Here is a 23,564-nt window from a genome sequence, read left to right as displayed (position 1 = left end):
TCTATAGTCATTTTTTTTTCCTTTTTTGGGGCATTTTCCCAGCCAGTTATTTGACTTTTGAATCTTTTGTCCAGAGGACCATATACTCTGGGCACCTGAAAGTTCCTCCAAGGTGGCACAATCACGGGAGAGGAGTTTACTCCTCTCCTGGCCTGTGCACTGGTCTGTGAGCAAACAAAAACTTTTCTGCCTAGAATCTGTGAGTAGTAGAATTCCCTCTCCACAGCTGCCTCCAGTTCTGCCAGTGCTCCTCCTCCTCACCTCAGGGTCTGGTCAGGGCTGAGATTCTTATCAGCTGCTCAATTCCCCCAGGGGCTTTGGGGGGAGGGCAGGGCTATCACTCAGGGCTGAGATTCAGATCAACTGCTCAGTTCCCCCAGGGGCTTTAGGCTGAGGGCTGCGCAAATGGACACTGTTGCTACTGCTGCTGCTACCTCCACTGCTGCTACTGTCACTGCCACCACCTGGGGCCAGGGCGAGGGGAGGACCCTGCTCCCTTCTTGCCCAGTTGGAAAAGCCCTCTCACTGACCTTTGAAGCTGCCTTTGGTGTTTGTGGGTTGAGGGACCTGAGAACCTCCGCTGCTGGGGATTCTGCCTCTGAGGCCTTTTCCAGTCCTGTTCCTCCCCGTGCCCCACGGCCAAGGCTGGGCTGTACTCCACTCCATGCCCCATGCAATAGACATTTCCTGTTGGCCTTCCAGGTTACCTTGGGCTGGAAATCTCTTTCACTCTGTCGTTCTGTGGCTTCTGCTGCTCTAGAATTGGTTGAGAGTCATTTTTTTACAGCTATTTTATGGGTTGTGTGGGAAGAGCTAAGAGTATATGCATCTTTCTACTCCTCCATCTTGCTATGGGGATTTTCTAAAGCAGAAAACCTCACCTTGCTAATTAGGAGGGATCAATGTAATCCTTATTTTATCACCTTAGACCAAAAGGGATTTCTGGTTAACAAAGACTGAATTGCCTATTTGGACTTCTTTTAACACATCATTTTATGATGTGTTATCAATAATTATTTCTGTGATTTACACATCAGATACAGATTCAAATAATATGAAGGGCTTTCTTCCTCCTCAATAGATGTAGTAATTTTATCTGAATGGTACTGAGGTTTGGATTTTATAACTTGATTTCATTCATAACACTGGAGTCTCCTAGTGTAAAGATTATTCTGTGTTTTCATTTTCTATTAAAAAACTATTGAAGTAATCTGTTTGGGAGGTAGTCTATACATAATTAGCCCACTATGTACCATTGTTCATACTTTCTTTTATACCATTCTGCAATATGAGCTTTTTCATTCATTTTACTCTACTTAATTTCTTAGAAGACATGCTCTAACCCTAAAGTTTTACTACAGCTCTTACACGTGAACCCAAAGATTGGAAAAATGGACTTCTATACACTTTAAAGAAGGTGAAGTTTTCTTTTTGTTGTTTTTATCAGTTGAGCAGGATGAGGAATTACTTTAGTGTTTCACAGACAAAAAGGGCCTTATGTCCATTGGGCCCTATGCTAGTTTAATAATTCTTGGTAACTACATGCTAAGATCAGTTGTTTCTAGCTAAATAATGCCTGTGTTATGTTATACTTGTGCTGCTGCTGAAAGGTGTGGAAGTAATCACTGTTTTATTTAGCTTTTTAAAATAAATTAACTTTGTAAGGGAAGGTGCTTTAAGAGTTGTTAGCAAAGTGATGATTGCATTAAAAAACCCCAAATTCGTATTTTTTTTAAAAAAAGAATATATGTTTTGGTGAATTTTGTGACCTACCATTACCCCAAGTGGAGGGAGGGACAAAGCCCAACATATTCTGTCTGGTTATGGTTCAGTCTATCTGTACTTCTCTTTGTATTTATTGAAGCTTTCACATGTTTGCCTCTTATCTTTTCAATTTGGTTATAAGTTCTTTTAGGACTGGGATGCTACCTTATACTTCTTTATATCTATCATAGCACCTATAAAGTAATATTAGTATCCCTTTTCCAACTCAAAGACAATGCTTTTATTTTATTGACGTAATTTACACTTTCCTTCCAAAGACTCAAAATGCCATACAAGGAATTTTTGAATTTTCAGCAACCAATATCTCCAAACATCATAATGCTAGAAAATCCTTCATGCAAGGGAGGAGAGGAGAAGCAGAACACCTCAAAATGACACGTTTCAGGGTCTAAATCACTGCCCAACAAAATCCCTGAACACCAGCAGGGACCCCACCCCATTTCAGGCAAAAGGAGGAGGGAGGCTTATGTTTTCATCTGTCATCTTTCTCTCCAGACTCCACAGTCCTTCCCTCATAACTGGGCTCAGCCTCCTCTTTTTACCTCTGCCTTCTCCAGTGTCCACTGTCAACATTCCAGTTAAAGTGTGCTAGAAACTGGGAGGTGTCTGGGCTCAGGAGGTAGTATTAATGATGAGCTGCTCTAGAAGACACACTCCGTGGACTCCAAAACCACCTTCTCTCTCTCCAAGTCTGGGTTGTTGGGAATCACACGGGAAGATCTCAGACACTTAGTTTGAAAAAATTCCTTGTGGATGAAGATGAAGAGAATTGCTGGGGAGAAAAGAAAGGCTGGAGTAAAGCTCAGAGGATGATAATCCAGCATCAAAGCAGGGGGACTCACTATTAGAGGAGATGGCAGTGAAACCCTCCCTATTCAAAATTGTGTCAGATTTACTACTCCTTTCCAAAAAAGTTTTCCATAATTACCTCTCTGAGCTTTTATACCTCGGCTCAGAATCATTACTTCAAGTTATATGACTCTAATAGAGAGGTATAATCAGGTACAGAGACAAGGAGAAAGAAATAACAAAGAAGGGGAAAAAATAAGAAAAGATAAAAGAGAAGCAGACAAAAAAGAGAGAAAATGAGGATAGTTGTACTCTACTTTCCATCGACAACTTTGCTTGGTTTGAACTCCATGGAACAAGATGCCCCTCCCAAGATAAGTTTGCCGTTTAGATAAACATATATAAGATAAGCCTTGCTGTTTAGTTCAACCTTGGATATTCAATACCTTTCCAACTCCCTCAGCCTCCTCTCCCCTCTGTCTGGAGGACTGAAAGGTGGAGACTGAACTTCTCCCAGAACTTTCTTTTATAGAGATCAGGATTTGGACTTTCCAGCTCACTCTCCTGTAGCTCTGCTTGGTTTGAACTCCATGCAACAAGATGCTCCTGGTGTGTCCACTCCCCCTCCCCTTTCCAGCTAGTCTTGTAAGCTCCTTGTGGTCAAGGACTATTTCTTTTTCTTATTTGTATCCTTAGTGCTCAGTGGTGCTTAACAGATGTTTATTGAATTGAACAGTCAGGTTTATTTAGTGTCGGCTGTTAAGAGCAGTGTAGTGGGTATCAATGGGAATATTGAAAAGAAACAGAAGGTATAATTTTTGGTTCTGAAGGGCTTATAATTTAGCTGGAAAGATAATACATAGCTATAAAGCCAATAATATTATTAGATAGACAGGATTGGGGGCAGTTTATGAACACATGTGGATATGTAGGAATATATACACATACACATGGGGGAATAAATGGAACAGTGAGTTGGGAGGATACCTTCTAATGGAAATTCTTTGGGAAAAAGTGTGATTAAGAAAAGAGTGATAGAGATAGGAACCAGCTTATACTTTGGTTCAAATCTGGCCATGCCCATGGGTCTAGGGACACTCACCAGAATACAGGAACAACATGCAGCTGATAAAGACGATGAAATAAGGCCATAAAAAGATGACCTTTGGGCCTCGGAGGCTCTTCATCTGTAGCATATGCATTAGCAAACCAATGAATGCAGCTATACCTGTTACCCAAACAAAAGAAGAGGATCACTTAACCTCTCCAGGTCTATTTCCTCAGCCACATGTAACTACCAAGTGATGCTGGTAGCTACTCACTGGGGCTCTCCCATGCTCAGCTTGGCAGTTTTTCCATGCCTTGGTGGGGCAGAAGAGTTAAGTCTGTGCTGAGCTTTCTATCTTTACCAAAGAAGCAGCAAGTTTCTATCCCTCGACTCTCCTTCTCTGTATGGGCAGCTCCTTGTCCATAGTACTTGTCTAGCTAGGTGTGTGGGTCAGCAGAAGTATCCAACAACAACTCACTGACTTTTCTTTTGACTAGAACTAAATCAGATGATGACTCTCAGCAATAGCCAACTAGAAGCCCAGAGTGTTCTTCATCCTTCTGGGCCTGTTTCCTCATTTATAAAATAAAGGGATTAAGTTCGGTGATCTTTTGGGTCTCTTCCAGTTTTAAATTATATGGTCCCTCTACTGAAGCTATCCTTGAAACCAGTAGCTTCCAAGTTAGGGAGGGTATATCTCATCATAGCAATAAACTAAATAGCATATTACAACCCTCCCCTCCCCAGGTCACTAGAATCTCTTGGGCAGTCCTTCCTGACTCTCACCATTGCTTATGGCTGGAATTCTGTCCATCAGTCCATCTGTATTTTGGTGCATATCCTGAAGAAGGGCACGTACACATTGGTGCCAAAATTAGCATCTATTAAAGCCAAAACTTAAGCTAATCACCAGTGGAAAGAGATGAGGTCTATTTAGCACCTGACACTGACTCAAGAGCTTTCTGAAATTGTTCTAGCACATTTAAAAAAGCACCAAACCCACCAATCCTACCTAAACTTTTCTTCTATCTCAAAACCCCGACAGAATTTAATTTCCTCTTCTAAACATACTTCTAAATCAGGTTCATCTTTTCTCCTAGAATTCAGCATTTATTTTTGCTTGCCCTCATCTCCCCACCTAAACTCACCTTTTATATTAACTCTGTCTCTTAATCTCATTCCCTTCCCGGATTTAAACTCTTGGCTCAAATGCTCCCTACCTGACACCTACAGGACACTGACTCAAATTCAACCTCTTCTAATTGAACTTCAAATGCAATACCTAACCCTTAGTCTCCCAACAAAGGTCTCTTCTCTATTAGTCCAATGCTAGATCTCAAGAAACAGAATGAGTCACAGCCACCTCTAACTTTGCTCAAAGGTTTAGTAAAAGCATACAAACTCATCAAAAGGATAAAGGAGATAGGTACTTCTGCCATACTCAGGTCATAATCTTAGTTTGGAAATGAAGTTCACATACTGCTACCCAAGAAATCAGCTTTATAGAGTTGAATCTATTTGAGAATGGCTTGATGGGGTAGATAGGAAGTCTCTCTAGTTTTATATTAAGGCAGACAAAAGCCTTTGCCCAATGCACTTAAGAGAAACAGGCCTAAGGCCCTATTGAATATATCAATCATGAATAGATCAGATAATGACAAGCACAGTGTTTGGCAGAATTCCTTTAGTATGGAAACTGCACTAATGGCCTCATCAGTTATCTGTTCACCTTACTTTTCCTAGGGAAAATCTAACCAGTCTATATAACTGCCCAAGCCTCCTTCCATTATTCAGCACCTACCCATTCACTACAAAACTCCTGAATTCACTGTCCATGAAGACACATCTCCCTTTTCTACAAACACATCTCAATTCACCTTACATTTTCCCACAAGTGCCCTCTCCTGTAGATTACCCAACCTCTCCAAATTGAAACTTTCAGTCAAATCTCACTCTCTCTTATCTAACTTCAAGCTCTCTGTCTAGCCTCCTCCTTGCAATCTCATTCCCACCCCCATCTATATTTGTTGCCAAATAGCCCACAAGACACGTTTTAGAATACCAGTTATAGTTCTCTTTCCAAAGCTTAACAACCGAAAAAGCTGGCAGACCTAGTTTCTAAAATGGGACTAGGAAATGAAATATACCTCTTTATGGACAACAGGCAACATTTCTATAATGGATGAGTGGGAAGGGCGATGGAGTGTGATCTGCTGTACTGGGGTACCTCCCAAGGATCTGAATATGTATGTTCTGGGTCCATGGAGAGATACATGTTCTGACTGAAAGACTTGTGCTTGATGATGACTAAGCAATCTCTTATTACTCTCTGTAACTGTGGTATATGTTAAAGATAATAGTGACTGAGCAAGGAAGAGCCACCCACACAGGAAGCTATAAAAGTAATTATGGGGAAACAACTTCTCTCTGTCACTTTTTGGAACACACTGCTTAGGATTCAGGCCTTTAGTAAAAGGGGTAGGGGCCATGGCTTCTCCCCTTTACCATCAGCAGTTAGGGCAGCTATACTCCATGGCACTCAAGACGGGTATTTATCCAGGTGAGGGAGAGACTGGACCTCAAGTCCTTGGCTGCCTTTTCTGCTTTGTTTTTCTTTCCTTGAGCAAAAGTGACTGAACAAAGATTCTGAGATGTATCAACTAATCTTGGTATTTCCCTCATCAGCTAGAAAGTTCAGGAGTTTGAAAATCAGGTGTACCGATGGCTAACGGGAGGCAATTCTTAAAACTGCAGTGCTGATCAGAAGAGACTAGCATGTTTAGGAGAGATTTCCACTGAAGAGATTTCATTTTTCTCTCCAGCCTTGTTCAAACAGCAATTTAAGGTCCAAGGTCCATGTCTTGTAGCAAGAACATGGCTTAGTCTTTAGCCCTTCAGCTACAGAATTCCAATGGCAATGTTCTCCTCTGAGAAATATTGCAGTTGGAGGAAACATTTTTCACTGACAGTCACACTGCTCCAGGATTTTACAGCTCATGAGGTAGCTATGAAAGCTAGAAACATCTGTCTCAGGATCACTAATAAATCATTCATGTGTTTATTGACATAAACACAAGCAGAAAATACAGCTAGGGACTTGAGGTCCAGTCTTATCTTCACAAGGGCAAGCATATATTCTCATTGCCATGTGCTTGTGTAACTGCAGGGTAGGAATGGTGGAGAAATTCCCCATCCCCTTGAGAAGTCCAAGGGAGAGGCTGCCTGAATCCTAACAGACATAATCTAAAAAGTGTAGAAGAGAGAAAAGTTGTTTCTTTTTAGTTCTTCTTATAATCTACTGAATGAGTAGTTCTTCCTGGCTCAGTTGTAGATAATCTTTGACACAGTTGCACAGATCAACAAGAAAGTGCCATGTTATCCTAAAACACTAGTCCTCAGTGTTGAACCAGAGCATCGCTCTCCCCACTGAGACAATTCTCATGCTCAACTCCATGTCCCACTTCCTTCCCCTGCGCCACTCCCAGTAGTAAGCACTTAATAAATTTCTTCCATTCTTCTATTCTGTCTTCCTCTTGAGCTGCCCCAGTACAGCAAATAAAGGAAGATTCCCTTGATCATTTCACATTTCTTATTCAATTTGCCACCAACATGCCCACCCCTTAAACCAGATACATTTCAAAGATAGGGGAACCAATTTTCCCATCCCATACCTGTAATGGTGTCCAAGATGGCAAAAATGAGACCCTCCTGGGGAATAGGAGAGCAAAACTGGAAGAAGAGGCCTAGCAACATGATGTTCAGGAACAAGGAGAAGACAACGGCAAAGACAAGAAAGCACCGGCCATAAATCATGTATCCTGTGGGGGGAAGTGAGAATCTGGGCTGGGGGTAATGGGGTCACTCCTCCCTCCCCCAGGCTTAACCCCAGACTTCAAAGAATAATAATAGTTAGAGCAGAAAGGGCTCAATGATAGTCCAGGGCTAAGACAGGCTCATGAGATAGTTCATATAATAAGAACAGGGACAGAACTCTAAGTGACTAGGCCAGGAAGCTGAACATGTCTGGGGACTAGGGAAGGACTGTGGGGGACTTTACTGAGGGACACAGCTCATCTTGCTCTCCTAACATGTCAGCACTTGAGCTGCTTTGTTTGTATTGAACTTTGTTTTTCTTAGATCTTCTCCACCCCCAAACCACCAATTTATGCCACTTTTCTTTTAAAATAATCACTAGCCTCTTTAAGAGAAGACTGTGACAAAGTACAAACCACACCCTGTACAGGACCCTGCTTACTACCTGCTGAGTCTCCTGGCTTCCAGCATGATCCTTCCGCACAGTTCTCCCAAAGGCTACTGTACATAATTCTGTTGGAGTATGAGAGCTGTGTCCAGTGAGGGGAAATGGTGGCCCATGTTACCATAAGAGAGCCCATGAGGTTGAAAGCCAGGGTGCCAACCCAACACAGGTCCTTTAGCTCAGGGACTGAATAGATAAACTTTCTCTAGTGAGGGAAAGAGATAGTGATGGGACTTGTACATATCTGTTTGTATTCTTTTTCCACTCTCCCTCCCACTTTAAGATTTTTTTCTTCCATCTACCTCAACTAGTAGTTTTGAGGCATAATGAGGCTGGAGGTCTATTTTCTCTTAAATCTTTTAAACAGGATCTGGCCCAGGGTAGTCCTTTACCCTTTATATAATAATCCTCATCCTGGCCTCCTCCAAGTCTCTTTCAAATAGCCCCCCTCTATTATAATATGCTTCTATTTCACTACTCCCTAACTTCTCTATACTTTAGCAAAATTAGTCAATATACAGTTCCCTATACCTCTCCCTCCCCACCCCCCATCCCCACACCTTATTTTCTCTCCTTTTGGCACAGGCCATTTCCTCCATCTTAAGTGGCCTCAGCACTTCCTTCTAACAATCTGTATCATTTGCAATCTGGTTCAAAATTTAAAGACTTTCCTGTCTGATCCCAAAAAACCTCATGGGATTCTATACTGCCTCAAATCTTAAGAAACCTCAGAGGTCATCCATTATAGCCATTTACCCACTGCTTCAGGAATCTCCTTTAATTTGTATTTATGACAGTTAGTTAACTTGTAGTGTAGCAGAAAGAACAATGGATCTAGAGTCAGAAAACCATGGTTCAAATCCTGCCATTGCTGATTACTGTGACCATGGACAAGTTACTTTACCTCTCTGGGTCTCAGGTTACTTCACTAAATGCCCTATGGGTAGGGCCCCCCAAGGTGGGAGAGAAATTGGGGGTGGAGGATTTATCATTTACACATAAAATGAAAGAGCTGGAGTAGATGATCTCTAAGCTCTAACTCCTCCAGCTCTGAGTCCCTGATCCTGAGACCTCTTGGGATGGGAACACTTTACTTCATAGAGCATGCTTATTTCACTTTTAGACAACTCGAACTATTAGAAAATTTTTCCTTTTTTGTTGAACTAAAATCTTCATCAATTTCCATGCTTCACTTTTCAGGATCAAACTCAGTAAGTCTAACACTTTTTTGATATGGTAAAACTTCAAACACTTGAAGACAAGAATAAGTTTCTCTTTTCCACCCACAAGTTTTTTCTTCCTTAGTATACTTATACTCAACCAATTATCATATGACATAATTTAAAGCCTTGTCTTCTAAAGGCAGCATGGTACACAGTGTCAAGAACACTGGATTTGGAGTCAGAGCACTTGAGTTCAAATCCTGCCTCTGTAAATTGCTGTGTGACCCTGGGCAGATCACTCAGTTCATTTGGGTCTTCACTTTCACATTTGTAAAATGAGGAGTTTAAACTACTTGGTCAATAAGGTCCCTGTTATCTCTAAATCGGTGATCCTATATTGAAAATTCCTTCTCTGTACTGGTTACCTTTCTCTGGACATTTCTAAGTTTGTCCAGTCACTCCTAAAATGTGGTACTCACAAATAAATATATTTTAGATATGATCTGACCAGCACAAGGGTGCAACTACCACCTCCCTATTCGAAGAATTCTATTAATGCAGCCAAAGACTGAATTACTTTCTTGATAGCTATATTATGCTATTAACTTATATTGAACCTGCATCAATTGAAAACCATAACTCTTTTTCATATGAATTGTTTGTTAAGTCATATGCCCCTTTTCTGTATTTGTATGATTATTTGAACCTAAGGTAAAACTTTCCATTTATCCTTATAAAATTTAATTCAATATTCTAGGAGATCAAGAACTTTGGATCTCATCTTTTTGATATCTATAGACTTGGTAAGTCTTTATTCAGGCTGTTGACAGAAACACTGAAAAGTTTGGGGACAGAGGCCTCAGCACTTCTATCTGCTGGTTGACTCTGAAATAACAATAGTTCTTGCTTATGTGGGTAACTCCTCTGGTGGTATCAATGTCTTCTCATCCTATGCCTTTCTAATCCATGTTATCCTATAAATCCTTTAAAGGGTGTACAGCAGGTGTTCTGGGGGGCTTCTTTTAGGTTTCTTGAGATTATGCAGATACCATAGAGCATATGTGTTATCTCACTCTCCATGCATAACTACCCTGCTTCCTTTTCCAGTCACACATTCTCCTATATGTCCCTTATCTTGAACAATTTTTGGTTGGTAATATGCTGCTGACTTCTCATAACTATCTCTCCATTGCTCTGTGGGTTACTGTTGCCTTAGAGCCCTAGGACAATGAGAAGTACAACATAGCAGCAAAAAGAACTCTTATTAAAATAAGTGCTAGAAAAACATTGAATGGGACCAGCAGAAGTGGGAAGTCATAGCAAAGTCCCTGTGATGTAGTCATCAGTATTAGAAACTTCTGGTATCATAGTATCCATCTGGATATAAGCCTACCTAAACCAATTAGGGCAGTCCCTTTTATATGAAACTAATTTACGCTGCCCTTATGCATGCAACCTAGAGAATCACGTAGATCACACAGGCAGCTGAAGAGCTAGATGACTGTTGCTGGGAAGGAAAGCAGCATTATTAAGCACTTAACTACATGCCAGGCACTGTGCTAAGTTCTTTATAAATATTATCTTGTATGATCTTTACAACAACCCAAGGAGATTAAGTGTTATTATTGTTCCCATTTTACAATTGAGGAAACTGAGGCAGGCAGTGGTTAAGTGACTTGTACAGGATGCAGAACTGGTAAGTGTCTGAGGCCAAATTTGAACTCAGGTCTTCCTAACTCCTGGCCCAGAGCTTCATCCACTATGCCACCTCTAGCTGCCTAGTTTTGTCCAGTGGCTTGACATCTTGGATGTTACAAATAAGGGAATACTCCTTGATGGATCAGATAGGCAGAATAGGTGTTGTATATGAGGAAATACAGGGAATTGAGAGAGAGACCTTTTTGTTCAGTCTCTCAATATAAAATTTTCAACAAATTGATTATTTTTTAAAATAGTGATCCACAATTTGGTTCTTGAGAGGTTAAGATAGCTCATGACTCACAGTTTGTTGAGGGCCAGGATGGAGTGCTGTTGGCAAGTTCAGTACAGAACTTTGGGAAACCTGTTCTTTGAGACTGTGCTCATTATCATCCAGAATGGCTCTCCAGGCCCCCCACCCCACCATGTTGCTGTCTCAGTGAGATGAACAAGAGAACTACAGAATACAAGGGATATGTAAAATAGACACCCTCTAGGCTAACAATCTTTAAGACAATAAGACTGGCCAAATTACTAGGACAGAAGACGTAGAATGTCACGTAGACTTGCAGTTTCTGTCTATAAATACTCTGACACTCAGATCAATAAATGGAGTTGCCCTATCTTCTTCCGCTTGCCCGCGTCTTTCTTTTTCATCGCTGTCACTCAGCCTTGTGGCGATGCTGGCTGTGTGCCACAACAGTTATATAGTTTCAGTGGAAGAATGTTGAAAAGATGGTTTTGGTTCCAAGGAAAAGCTTAGGGTCGTAAAAAATCCTGTGGATTTACCCAAATGTAATTTAGCCTTCTTTCTTCCTTTTATTCAGTTCAAGGTCCAATTCGTTACCCATAAGTATTGTCTATGTGAAATATATATACTGATAGACCAGTTCTGTGATTTGTTCACCCAACTGCATATCAATCTAGACAATAAGAACTCTTCTTCCATGTGTTTGATACTGTATGAATAGTAAGGATGAACTCTTTAGTTATTTTGGATCTCAGTAGGTTCCTTCAGTGTTCTGGAACTTTATACAATCAACATAACGTCATCTGCAAATAAGGACCCTCGTGACTCAGAGTAATCTTTCTCCCACTTGGACTGTGAACAGAACACTCTCTATGATAATTGCAAATACCTTTGGTAAGCATCTGTCTTCCTCTTTTGTGCTTTGCTTGAATTAATCACAAGCTCTCAAAGTTATCTATTGCACGTTTCATGGAATCTTGCGCAATTTTGACACATACATGACAGATAGCTTGTTGGAGAAGAGTCTTTGAGGCTATGCTTTACTAAATCAAATTTTTTAAAAAAAAATAGTCAACAGCAGGATCTTGTATTCTCTGTGTCTTTCAGCCAATTATGTGATTGTAAGGATATAGTGTGCTACAGACCATTGCTCACAAAACTCTACTTGTTCCTTTCTCACATCGTCACCCAGGATTCCCCCATTAGTATTGTACCTCCTTTCCCAATCTCCCATGGGTTTGCTTATAAGGTAGTAAACAGGGTAGGAGTAGAAGCATATGGTTTAGAATCATTTTGGGGGTGATCTGTGGGCTGGTGTAATTATGCTAACATTAAAACATCTCTACTTATGTTTCTGGTGTGCAATCTATATTCACAAAGATGTTGTAGAGAAGGATGAGCAGTCATGAGCTAGTCCTGATTTTTAATGGCCATTTATAGCAGGAATAATATACAAAAACTGCCCTCTCTTCCCCCACCAAACATTTGGTATCCTTCCTTCTTTCACACTTAATTCAATTTGACATGCATTTTCTAAGCACCTACAGCATAGAAAACACTGTGCCAGGCACTGAGGATTCAGACAAAAGCAGCCCATGCCCTGAACGAGTTTACTTTCTTTTTTTTTTTAAACTTCAATATGCATTTTTTAATTTATTTTATTTTTTATTTTTTTATTTTTCCTTCTTTATTTATTTATTTACTTTTTAACATTCATTTTCACAAAATTTTGGGTTCCAAATTTTCTCCCCTTATGTCCCCTCCCCCCACCCCAAAACACCAAGCATTCCAATCTGCCCTCTTTTCTATCATCCCTCTCTGCCCTTGTCTCCATCCTACACCCCTTTACCTGTATTTCTTATTTCCTAGTGGCAAGAACAGTACTCAACAGCTGTTCCTAAAACTTTGAGTTCCAACTTCTCTTCCTCCCTCCCTCCCCACCCCTTCCCTTTGGAAGGCAAGCAATTCAATATAGGCCAAATCTGTGTAGTTTTGCAAATGACTTCCATAATAGTAGTGCTGTGTAAGAACTAATTATATTTCCCTCCATCCTATCCTGTCCCCCATTACTTGTGTTCTCTCTTTTGATCCTGTCCCTCCCCATGAGTGTTGACCTCAAATTGTTCCCTCCTCCTCATGCCCTCCCTTCCATTATCCCCCCCACCCTGCTTATCCCTTTATCCCCCACTTTCCTGTATTGTAAGATAGGTTTTCATACCAAAATGAGTGTGCATTTTATTCCTTCCTTTAGTGGAATGTGATGAGAGTAAACTTCATGTTTTTCTCTCACCTCCCCTCTTTATCCCTCCACTAATAAGTCTTTTGCTTGCCTCTTTTATGAGAGATAATTTGCCCCATCCCATTTCTCCCTTTCTCCTCCCAATATATTTCTCTCTCACTGCTTGATTTCATTTTTTTAAGATATGATCCCATCCTCTTCAATTCCCTCTGTGCACTGTCTCTATGTGTGTGTGCGTGTGCGTGTGCATGTGTGTGTGTAATCCCACCCAGTACCCAGATACTGAATAGTTTCAAGAGTTACAAATATTGTCTTTCCATGTAGGAATGTAAACAGTTCAACTTTAGTAAAGTCCCTTATGACTTCTCTTTGCTATTTACTTTTTCATGCTTCTCTTCATTCTTGTGTTTGAAAGTCAAATTTTCTTTTCAGCTCTGATCTTTTCATCAAGAATGCTTGAAAGTCCTCTATTTCATTGAAAGACCAATTTTTCCCCTGAAGTATTATACTCAGTTTTGCTGGGTAGGTGATTCTTGGTTTTAGTCCTAGTTCCTTTGACTTCTGGAATATCCTATTCCATGCCCTTCATTCCCTTAATGTAGAAGCTGCTAGATCTTGTGTTATCCTGATTGTATTTCCACAATACTTGAATTGTTTCTTTCTAGCTGCTTGCAATATTTTCTCCTTGACCTGGGAACTCTGGAATTTGGCCACAATATTCCTAGGAGTTTCTCTTTTTGGATCTCTTTCAGGTGGTGATCTGTGGATTCCTTGAATACTTATTTTGCCCTCTGGTTCTAGAATTTCAGGGCAGTTTTCCTTGATAATTTCATGAAAGATGATGTCTAGGCTCTTTTTTTGATCATGGCTTTCAGGCAGTCCCATAATTTTTAAATTGTCTCTCCTGGATCTATTCTCCAGGTCAGTTGTTTTTCCAATGAGATATTTCACATTATCTTCCATTTTTTCATTCTTTTGGTTTTGTTTTGTGATTTCTTGGTTTCTCATAAAATCATTAGCCTCCATCTGTTCCATTCTAATTTTGAAAGAACTATTTTCTTCAGTGAGCTTTTGAATCTCCTTTTCCATTTGGCTAATTCTGCTTTTGAAAGCATTCTTCTCCTCATTGGCTTTTTCAACCTCTTTTGCCAATTGAGTTAGCCTATTTTTCAAGGTGTTATTTTCTTCAGCATTTTTTTGGGTCTCCTTTAGCAGGGTGTTTACTTGTTTTTCATGCTTGGCTTGCATGTCACTTATTTCTCTTCCCAGTTTTTCCTTCACCTCTCTAACTTGATTTTCAAAATCCTTTTTGAGCTCTTCCATGGCCTGAGCCCATTGAGTGGGCTGGGATACAGAAGCCTTGACTTCTGTGTCTTTCCCTGATGTTAAGCATTGTTCTTCCTCATCAGAAAGGAAAGGAAGAAATGCCTGTTCACCAAGAAAGTAACCTTCTATAGTATTTTTTTTTCCTTTCCTAGGCATTTTCCAAGCCAGTGACTTGACTTCTGAGTGTCCTCTCCACCCCCACCTCGGCTCCAGATCCGCCCAGCCAGCACTTGGGGTCTGAGATTCAAATGCTGCTTCCCAGCCTCAGGGCTTTGGGCGGGGGCAGGGCTGCTATTCAGTGTGAGATTAAGTTCAGGTGCTCAGGTCAGGGCAGGGCTGCCTCTTGGGCTCAGTTCCCTCAGGGGGTTTATGCAGAGACCTTCAACAATGGATCCAGGCTCCTGCCTGCTTGGGGAGCCCTGGTCTGCTCCCGCCTCCGCTGCTGCCTCCCGAGGGGGCCTGAGTTATGGGGGCACCCCACACCCCTCTCGACCCGCCGAAGAGACCCTCTCACCGACCCTTGTCACCTGTGGGTGGGGGACCCGCGCGGCCACTGGAGATTCCGTCCCTGAAGCCTGCTTGGATCTGCACCTTTCCGCGCCACACCGCCGAGGCAGGGTTGGGCTGTGCTCCAGGTCCAGGGCATCAGGGACCTTTTGCGAGAGGTTTTCAGGCTCTCTGGAGCAGAAATCTCGTCCTCTCCGTTGTTCTGTGGCTTCTGCTGCTCCAGAATTCACCAGTGGTTCTTTTTTTACAGATATTTTATGGGCAGTGGGTTCGGAGGTAGCATATGTGCGTCTTTCTACTCCGCCATCTTGGCTCCCAAGGAGTTTACTTTCTATTGGAATGATTCGGGCCAAGGGCTGATGAAGGCCTGAGCTAGGTTTGAGTTCTGTTTCTTTCACTTGTTGACTATGTGTTCTTATGCTATTCATTTAACTTCTTTAAGCCACAGTTTCCCTATCTGTAAAATGGTGATAGTAATACTTGTACTATCTACCCCATATAGTTATTTTAGGAAGGAACTTGGTAAAGCACAAGTATAAAATATTACTGTTGCAGATAATAACCATATAATAATAAAGCAAAAAACAATACTAATACTCACAATAAGAATAATGTTGAAAGAACAGGGAATATTCATAAAGATGACAAAAGATGGGAATAGTTAATGTTAGAGGGGTTGCAGAGAGACAGGCACATCAATATACTCTTGGGAGAATTGAATTTGTCCAAACCAGTTTGGAATATATTAATAAATGTTCATACTCTAACCCAAGGAGGTCAAAATCGTCATAAGAGAAGTTTAGGGGGAAGCAAAGTGTTGGAAAAAAGGAAGATGCTTGTTGATTGATTACAAAGTGGCTGTACACATGATGGTACATGAATGTAGTCGAATATTACTAAGCCATAAAAAATGAAGAATATGAAAGGTTCAGAGAAATATGAGAAGACTCTTACGAAACGAGGTAGAGTAAAGCAAGCAGAATCAGGAAAACAGTAAACACAATGGAACTGGAAAAACCACAATACCACCAACAAACTGAAGATTTGTGTTTGATCAAACTTGTTCCTGAAAAGGGAATGAGAAAATGTATCTTCCTCCCTCTGCATAGCTGAAGGACTAATAGTGTGGGGTAATGCATATACTACCAGACTTAGTTGGTGTGGTTAGTATTGCTGAACTGCTTTGGTTTTCTTTTTGGTTGTTACAAGGGATGGGTTTTTTTCTATGGGGATGGAGGAAGGAAGAGATTCAGAAATAAAGGGGATGTTAAAAAAACAATCAATAAAAATTTTAAAGAAATACACAATATAGCTGTGTGAACCTGAAAAAACCACAACCCCAATTGCCTCAAAAAATACGTAATGTTAAAAATAACCAGGACTATTCTACACTGACTATAATTATATAAACATTTTATACATACACATAAATATATTTAATATAAGGATTTTAAATGATTATAGATATATTGATAATTTGCCAATAATTTCAGTATAATTTTTTATTATAAAGTTGATTATATGCAAAATACAGATAGTAATAAGCTAGTGATACACACTAGAACCCAGACATCGTGATACCTAGTACAATGTACTTTACTACACTGCCATTACTACTTTCTTTAAAACCTTAAGGAAACAGAATGATGAGGAATCTGATTTAACGTTTCAGAAAAGTAACCAGCTCCTTTGGAGGAGAATTCCAGTTAACTGAATTTTATGTACATTTATTGGACACTTGTATTACAAAGCTTTCATAGAATTGATGGTAATGTATTTACCTGCCTTAGAGCAAAGCTTGTACCTCCTTTCCCAGTCTCCCATGGGTGTGATTATAAGGTAGTAAACAGGGCAGAAGTAGAAGCATATGGTTTAGAAGCATTTTGGGGGTGATCTGTGGGCTATTGCAATTATGCTAACATTAAAACATCTCTACTTATGTTTCTGGTGTGAAAGTTATGACAGTTCCTTTCTTTTGATTTGCAAGAGCAAACAAGAATGTGAGAGATAGTCTCTGGGGTCTTTTGTCCATCCAAGTGATCTATGAATGGAAAGGTAGAGAACCACTACACTTTAACCACCCTTCTGCCCCCATTCTGGGTGCAGAAGTCCATTTACCAGTCTTCACCACTCTCATCCCCCATTCTGGTATATGTGTGTGTTCACCTTTCGTTGCCGAAGAAGACCATGTCATCAGAGAAATAATGACATGAGTTGCAGGTATACTAGTAAATTTAGTAACAAGCAATGTTGACTATACCCCTAACTTTTTCTAACTTTGATCCTATCCCTTTCAACCCTGTCTATCCAAAAATGTTATTTTTCTAATGAAATAATTTTTTCATCATTCCTTCTAGCTCATAAAAGATATGTAGCAGTAAAAAAATTTTTTGAGTTTATTTTATATACTTTGTTCAGTTCATTACTTTTGTATTTTAGATTCCGTTTGATTTTTGATACATGATCATATTATCTGCAAATAGTGCAATTTAATTTCCTTCTCTTTCAGTATTTATTCCTCTAATTTCTTTTTCATATTTTCTTTTGGTTGCTAACACTTCTAAAACAGGTCAAATACAAGTGGCATCCTTCTTTTGGGACTGCTTTTTAACAGAAACGCTTCTAGTATTTTTCACTACAAATAATATTCAGCCTTGTTTTTCTAGACTGAAAAAAATAAATAAAAAAACCCAAACTTTTCATCTGAAAGCTTTCTTTTCACTCAGGAAATCTCTTCCAATCAGCTGAGGCAGCCAGAAGTACCTACCAGAAGGACAATTGGCAAGAGAGGGTCCCTGAATTTCCAATATGCAGAGAATGAGTAAAATGGCCTTCACTGTCTTTCTACAGATGGAGTACAATGGTTCCTTCCAACCAAAAAACAGGGAAGTCACTGACCTATTATAACTAAATTTTTTGTCCTTGCCGAGTTGGAAACCTACTTCATTTTTTTATGTTTGCAGGCTATTTCAGCCTTTTAAATTTTCTTTAATCATTTTCAGCCAAAGAAGAGGTAGATAGAAAAAGAGCATTTAGGGATGCTGGAGGATTTTAATATTTTATCCTGGAGATAAAGTAGAATTTACTAAGTAGAGGAGATGACAATCATACTTGCACTTTAGAAAAATAACTTTGGAAGTTTAATGGAGAGTGGATTAAAACAGAAAAACTTAAGCTTGGGAGACCAATTAGAAGGCTACTTCAAAAGTCCAGAAAAGAGGTGATAAGGGGCTTCTACTAAGGTGATTGATGGCTGTGTGAATGGAAAGATGGGAACATATACTAAAGATGTTGTGGCAGTGGAAATGACAAGATTTGACAACAGATTGGATATATGAGGTAAGGGACAGAAAATCAGGATGACTGGATGATGGTGGTGCTCTCAACAATAAAGTGGAAATTCAGAAGAAAAAAACAGTATTGGGGAAAAGATAATGAAATCTGTTTTGGACAGTGTGGATTTGAAATGCCTATGGGACACTGAGTTCTAGATGACTGAAAAGCAGTTAGTAATGAGAGACTAGAACTCAGGAGAAATTAGGGCTGGATATATAAATCTGGGAACCATCTGTATAGCGATGATAGTTAATGCTATGAGAACTGATGAGTTCAACAACCAACACAGTCCAGAGAGAAAAGAGGGCCCAGGACAGAGGCTTAGGAAATACCCACAGTTAGCGGGTGTGACTAAGGATCCAGAAGATGGAGACATTCAAATAGGTAAGAAGATAATCAGGGGCGATGAATGACAAGAAAGCTTAGAGAACAATATCCAAGTGGAAAGGGTGACAGTCTAAGTCTATGTAAAGGTCAAGAGGAATGAGGACTCAGAAAAAGCCATTGGATGTGGTAATTATGACTTTGGAGAGAGCAGTTTCAGTCAAACAGAAAAGTCATGTGAGTAACAAGACTGGACTAGATATTTTCTATGATCCCCATGACCTCTTAAATGTCTGAAACAGAAATAATGCACTTAAGATAAAAATCACTTCAGCTGGCTCCATGGTCTAGGACTTCAGGAATCCAAAAGGTTACAAACAAATCCGGAACTAATGTTTACTGACCTCAAGCTCATTCAGCACCCCTTTCCCATGGGAAATCCATGCTACCAGCATCAAGGCTTCCTAGTAAAATCCAACCCCAAATCCCTCTTTCCCATCCCTCTTCCTCAGCTCCTAGTTATGGGAAGTTTGCTCAGGTCTCCACAGCCAACTTGGTCATATCCCTTCAGAAGCCAAAAAAAAAAGGCCTGTGGGAGTAGCAACCTGCTTCTGTACCAGGATTATAGAGTTCTGAACAGCTTGGAGCTGGGTGGGAGAATTGAGAAAAAGGACTGGGGCTGGTCACCTAAACAAGGTGCAGAAATCAGCATCTAGATGGGGCCAGCTCTGACCACCCAAAAGTCAGTCCGGGCAGAGACCTAAACTGGAGAACCTTTCATTGTCCAGTGTGGGAGAAGAATTTGAAATCCAGCCCCTAAGGAAAGAACATTACCGGGGAAGTCAAGAGAATTGAGTTGAATACCATGGTTGAGCTCCTTGCTAAGTGACCTTAGATAAATCATTCAATCTGTCCAGGGCCTAGCTGGACCTTAGTTTCATTCAAAATAAGAAGGCCAGATCTCCAAGATCCAATATTCCATTATGTGACCTACATGCTAGGGGGTGATACAAAGATCTATTACAACCACATTCGTCACTCTCCAGGCAACCTTTTATTTCCCCTCCAAGAACCTCTCCCTACCAAGGTTCTAGCTCTACATATCCAGGATGTACTTTTAAAAGCCACACGGCCAATCAGTGTCTGGAAATGGGGTACGTGTGCCAGCCTGTGGAATTGCTAAAGAGCAGGTTTATTCCCGTGGGAAAAGCTTGGGTGGGTGGTTTTAATAAATGTTTCCAGTTGAACAGTAAGAATAAATTCTCACTTTCTTTTTCTTTTGGGGGGCACGGGTGGCTTATTGTATTCCTACGGGCAGCGTCCCCAGTCTCAGAGCGCCGGGAGGTGGAGTGACCGGCCCAGGGTCACAGAAGGGTCAGAGGAGGGACTCAGCCAGTCTCCCTGACCGGAGGTCACCATGCTGCCTCTCCACTTTCTTTTTCTCGTGTTTAAACCACTCTGAAGGAGCGCCAGCCCCCCTCTAATGCTTTACAGAGCCTAAGGCGGCCGTCGCGCCCTCGGGGCACGAGCAATCCCAATCCGAACCGCGGAGAGGCTAAGGCGTTCCTACGGACGGGCCTCCGTAACCCCTCCGGTCACCTTTTCTGGACTGTCCACCTCCAGAACCTTACACTCTTCTTGTATTTCGCCGCATCCTTCTTCCCGGGGGCCGTCCATCCCCAGGGCTCCCGCCGCCCCCGCCTCAGCCCAGTTCCCGTCTTCCCGGCCTAGGGGGAGAAGAACCATGAACAATGGATACCGCAGACGGGATCAGCAGCGGTGGAGGGTGGCATTCTCCCGGGGGGGGGGTGTGTGTGTGTGAGATGGGGCAGAGGCAGGGACGACGAGGGCGGACCCTACCAGTTACAGGGCTTCCTAGTCACCTGGCGCCAGGAAAGCCAGCTTCCGGCCGAAGGACAGACGCGCCCTCAGCCTAAGATCTCCGCGAAAGCGAGGCGCGACCTTTTCTCCACATACTAGCTTCCCCATTGGCCTAGAGCCTATGGGGGCGGGGTCAGCCCCGAGGGGCGGGTCCCGCGGCCTCTGGCTGAAACTCTTCGGATTGGCTCTCTCCAGGCTCAGGCTGGGGGTGGGGCCAGGCGGAGCCGACTCAACCGCTTTTCTGCACAGTTAAACTGATGGGCGGGGGAAGGAGAGGAGCACTTCCGGAAGAGACATCACTCTCTTTGTCCCTCTTGCCCCGCCCATCTCTGCTTTCCCCGCCCCTCCTCCAACGCCTCCGAATCCTTGAGGAAAAGGCAGCGGATCCAGAGATTACTCCCTTCTTAGCAGAGGGATCTAATGAAATACTCAAAAAAAAAAAAAAACAAACAACAAACCCAGAGGCCATGTGCTCTTAACTTCTCTCATTTTGATTGGTTGTTGTCCTTCATTCTCTAAGAGGACCAGAATGACATCACCACGATAAAGTCATGTGGCTGATCAGACCAATAGGAGCTCTGGGGCACAGATAGTCCGTGTGAACATTTGGGGTGGTAACTCCAAATCTGCGCATCCTACGTTTCCTTTGTGCTGTTTCAATTCTGCTTTACTCATAGAGCGCAGCACCCTTTCTGATGTGGGCACACCATGCTGAGCAGTCCTGTGCCAGTGTCTCCCATGTTGCACGGTCAAATCCAAAACTTGAGAGAGACCTTGAGAGTGTCCTTGTATCGCTTCTTCTGACCATGGTGTCATTGCCTGCCCCATGTGAGTTCTCCATAAAATAGTCTTTTTGGCAAATGTACCTTTTGCATTCGAACAACGTGGCCAGCCCATGGGGAGTTGCGCTCTCTGAAGTATAGTTTGAATGCTTGGCAGTTTAGTTTGAGCAAGGACCTCCATGTCCCATACCTTATCCAGTACGGTGATCTTCATAAATCTTCCTAAGACAGTTCAAATGGAAGCCTGTTTAGTTTCCTGGCATGGCGCTGGTAGACTGTTCATGTTTCAGAGGCATAAAACAATGAGGTCAGCACAACAGCTCCGTAGACTTTCGGTTTGGTAGTCAGTCTAATACCTCTTCTCTCCCAAACTTTTCTTTGGAGCCTCCCAAACACTGAGCTAGCTCTGGCAATGCATAAATCAACCTCATCGTCAATGTCTACATCCGTGGAAAGTATACTACAAAGGTAAGTGAACTTACCTATGGCTTTCAAGAGTTCATCCATCTCTAAGAAGGCAGCATTTTATTCCATCAAAAGTAAAATACAAGCAAAGCTTAGAAAGATGCAGGATTCCTGGCCCAGTAAGAAGGCAAATGAAATTCAGTTTTATGCTGATGGTAACAATCCAAAGAGCTTTTATGATTCCCTGAAAGCTGTTTATTGACCAAAAACCTATAGTGCATCACAGCTACTCAGGGCTGATGGAGCCACATTGATTAGTAATAAGGACATAATCCTAGAGAGATGGGCTGAACACTTCCATAGTGTTCTCAATAGACCATCATCAATCAATGATGAGGTCATTGACCATTTACCTCAGGTTGAAGTCAATCCCTCCTTAGCTGAACTTCCATCTGAAGAAGAGGTTTTGAGGGCCATTAGGCTCCTTTCATGTGGCAAAGCACCTGGTGCTGATTCTATTCCAACTGAGATTTACAAGGTAGGGGGACCATTGCTCATACAAAAGCTGACTGAAAATTTCCAGGTTATGGAAGGACTTATATGATGTGATGCTGAGCGAAAGGAGCAGAACCAGAAGAACTTTGTGCACAGCAATGACCACAGTGTGCGAGAGTTTTTTCTGGTAGACTTGGAACTTCGTAATAATGCAGGAACTTAAAAAAAAAAAATCCCAATGATTTTCTAAGTCAAAATGCCTTCCACACTCAGAGAAAGAACTATGGAATTCATTCACAGAATGTAGCAGATCATGTGTGTGTGTGTGTGTGTGTGTGTGTGTGTGTGTGTGTGTTATCTTTTGATTTGTTATATGATTTCTTCCATTTATTTTAGTTCGTCTACATAGCATGACTATAGTGAAAACGTATTCAATAGAAAAGTATATGTAGAACCTATACAGAATTGTATGCCGTCTTGTGGAGGGAGGGGGGTAGTGGGGGGGTAGGTTTGGGGGGGAGTTAAAATCTTAATTTTATGGCAGTGATTGTAGAACATTAAAAAAAATAAAATTTAAAAAAAAGAAAGAAATTTTCTAGGTTAGATGGCATGAGTAGGTTATCCCCCAGGAGTTCAAGGATGCCTCCATTGTCCATCTCTATAAGGGTAAAGGAAATAGATTGTCCTGCGACAGTCACAGGTGGAGTCTCTCTTTTAGTCATTGCCGGCAGAATTCTAGAGTCCTCCTTAACAGACTGATCCTTCACCTGGAAGATGGTCATATACCTGAGAGCCAGTGTGGCTTCAGAAAGGCCTGAGGAACAGTCAATATGGTGTTTGCTGCCTGACAACTTCAGGAGCATTGACAGAAGCAGAGCAGAGGTCTATATATGTTTGCAGATCTGACCAAGGCCTTTGACACTATTAGTTGTGAGGGCTTATGGAAAATTATGTCAAATTTTGGTTGGTTAATTTCATGACAGCATGTCTGCCCGGGTTCTGGATAGTGGACGATGCTCTTGTGCGTTCCCACTCACCAGTGGAGTGAAACAGGGCTGTGTGCTTGCTCCCATGCTTTTTAGCATGTTGTTTTCATATACTTTCAATGAGGATGAACATGGCATCAAGGTCAACTACTGTACTGATGGTAAATTCTTCAATTTGAAGAGGTTACAAATCAAAACTAAAGTGAAAGGAGTGTTGGTGCATGACTTTCTGTTTGCACATGATAGTGCATTCAATGCAGCTTCTGAAGCTGAGATGCAACAAAGTATGGAT

The 23,564-nt window shown here is 41.5% G+C and overlaps 1 protein-coding gene across 1 annotated transcript; it reads right to left on the bottom strand.

The window, feature by feature from the left end:
* Positions 1-1,981: 1,981 nt before the first annotated feature.
* LOC140525570 (transmembrane protein 225B-like) lies at positions 1,982-20,834 on the bottom strand. Its single transcript, XM_072641084.1, has 6 exons — positions 20,607-20,834; positions 20,323-20,450; positions 7,881-8,085; positions 7,294-7,440; positions 3,677-3,802; positions 1,982-2,557 (listed from the first exon to the last, which is right to left on the bottom strand). The coding sequence occupies exons 1-6, from the start codon at positions 20,710-20,712 to the stop codon at positions 2,427-2,429; spliced, it is 843 nt and encodes a 280-aa protein (XP_072497185.1). The 5' UTR covers positions 20,713-20,834; the 3' UTR covers positions 1,982-2,426.
* Between the last annotated feature and the right edge of the window lie 2,730 nt (positions 20,835-23,564).

Source organism: Notamacropus eugenii, chromosome 2, assembly GCF_028372415.1.
Source record: "Notamacropus eugenii isolate mMacEug1 chromosome 2, mMacEug1.pri_v2, whole genome shotgun sequence".
Lineage (NCBI taxonomy): Eukaryota > Metazoa > Chordata > Mammalia > Diprotodontia > Macropodidae > Notamacropus > Notamacropus eugenii.
This window is presented reverse-complemented; position numbering and strand designations above follow the sequence as displayed.

Coding starts and splice junctions, on each gene's coding strand:
- LOC140525570 (XM_072641084.1), bottom strand. CDS start 20,712: ATGGGGAAGCTAGTATGTGGAGAAAAGGTCGCGCCTCGCTTTCGCGGA. Junction 20,451..20,606: donor GCTGGCTTTCCTGGCGCCAG/GTGACTAGGAAG, acceptor TTCTCCCCCTAG/GCCGGGAAGACGGGAACTGG. Junction 7,441..7,880: donor GAAGCCAGGAGACTCAGCAG/GTAGTAAGCAGG, acceptor TTCCCCCCACAG/GATACATGATTTATGGCCGG.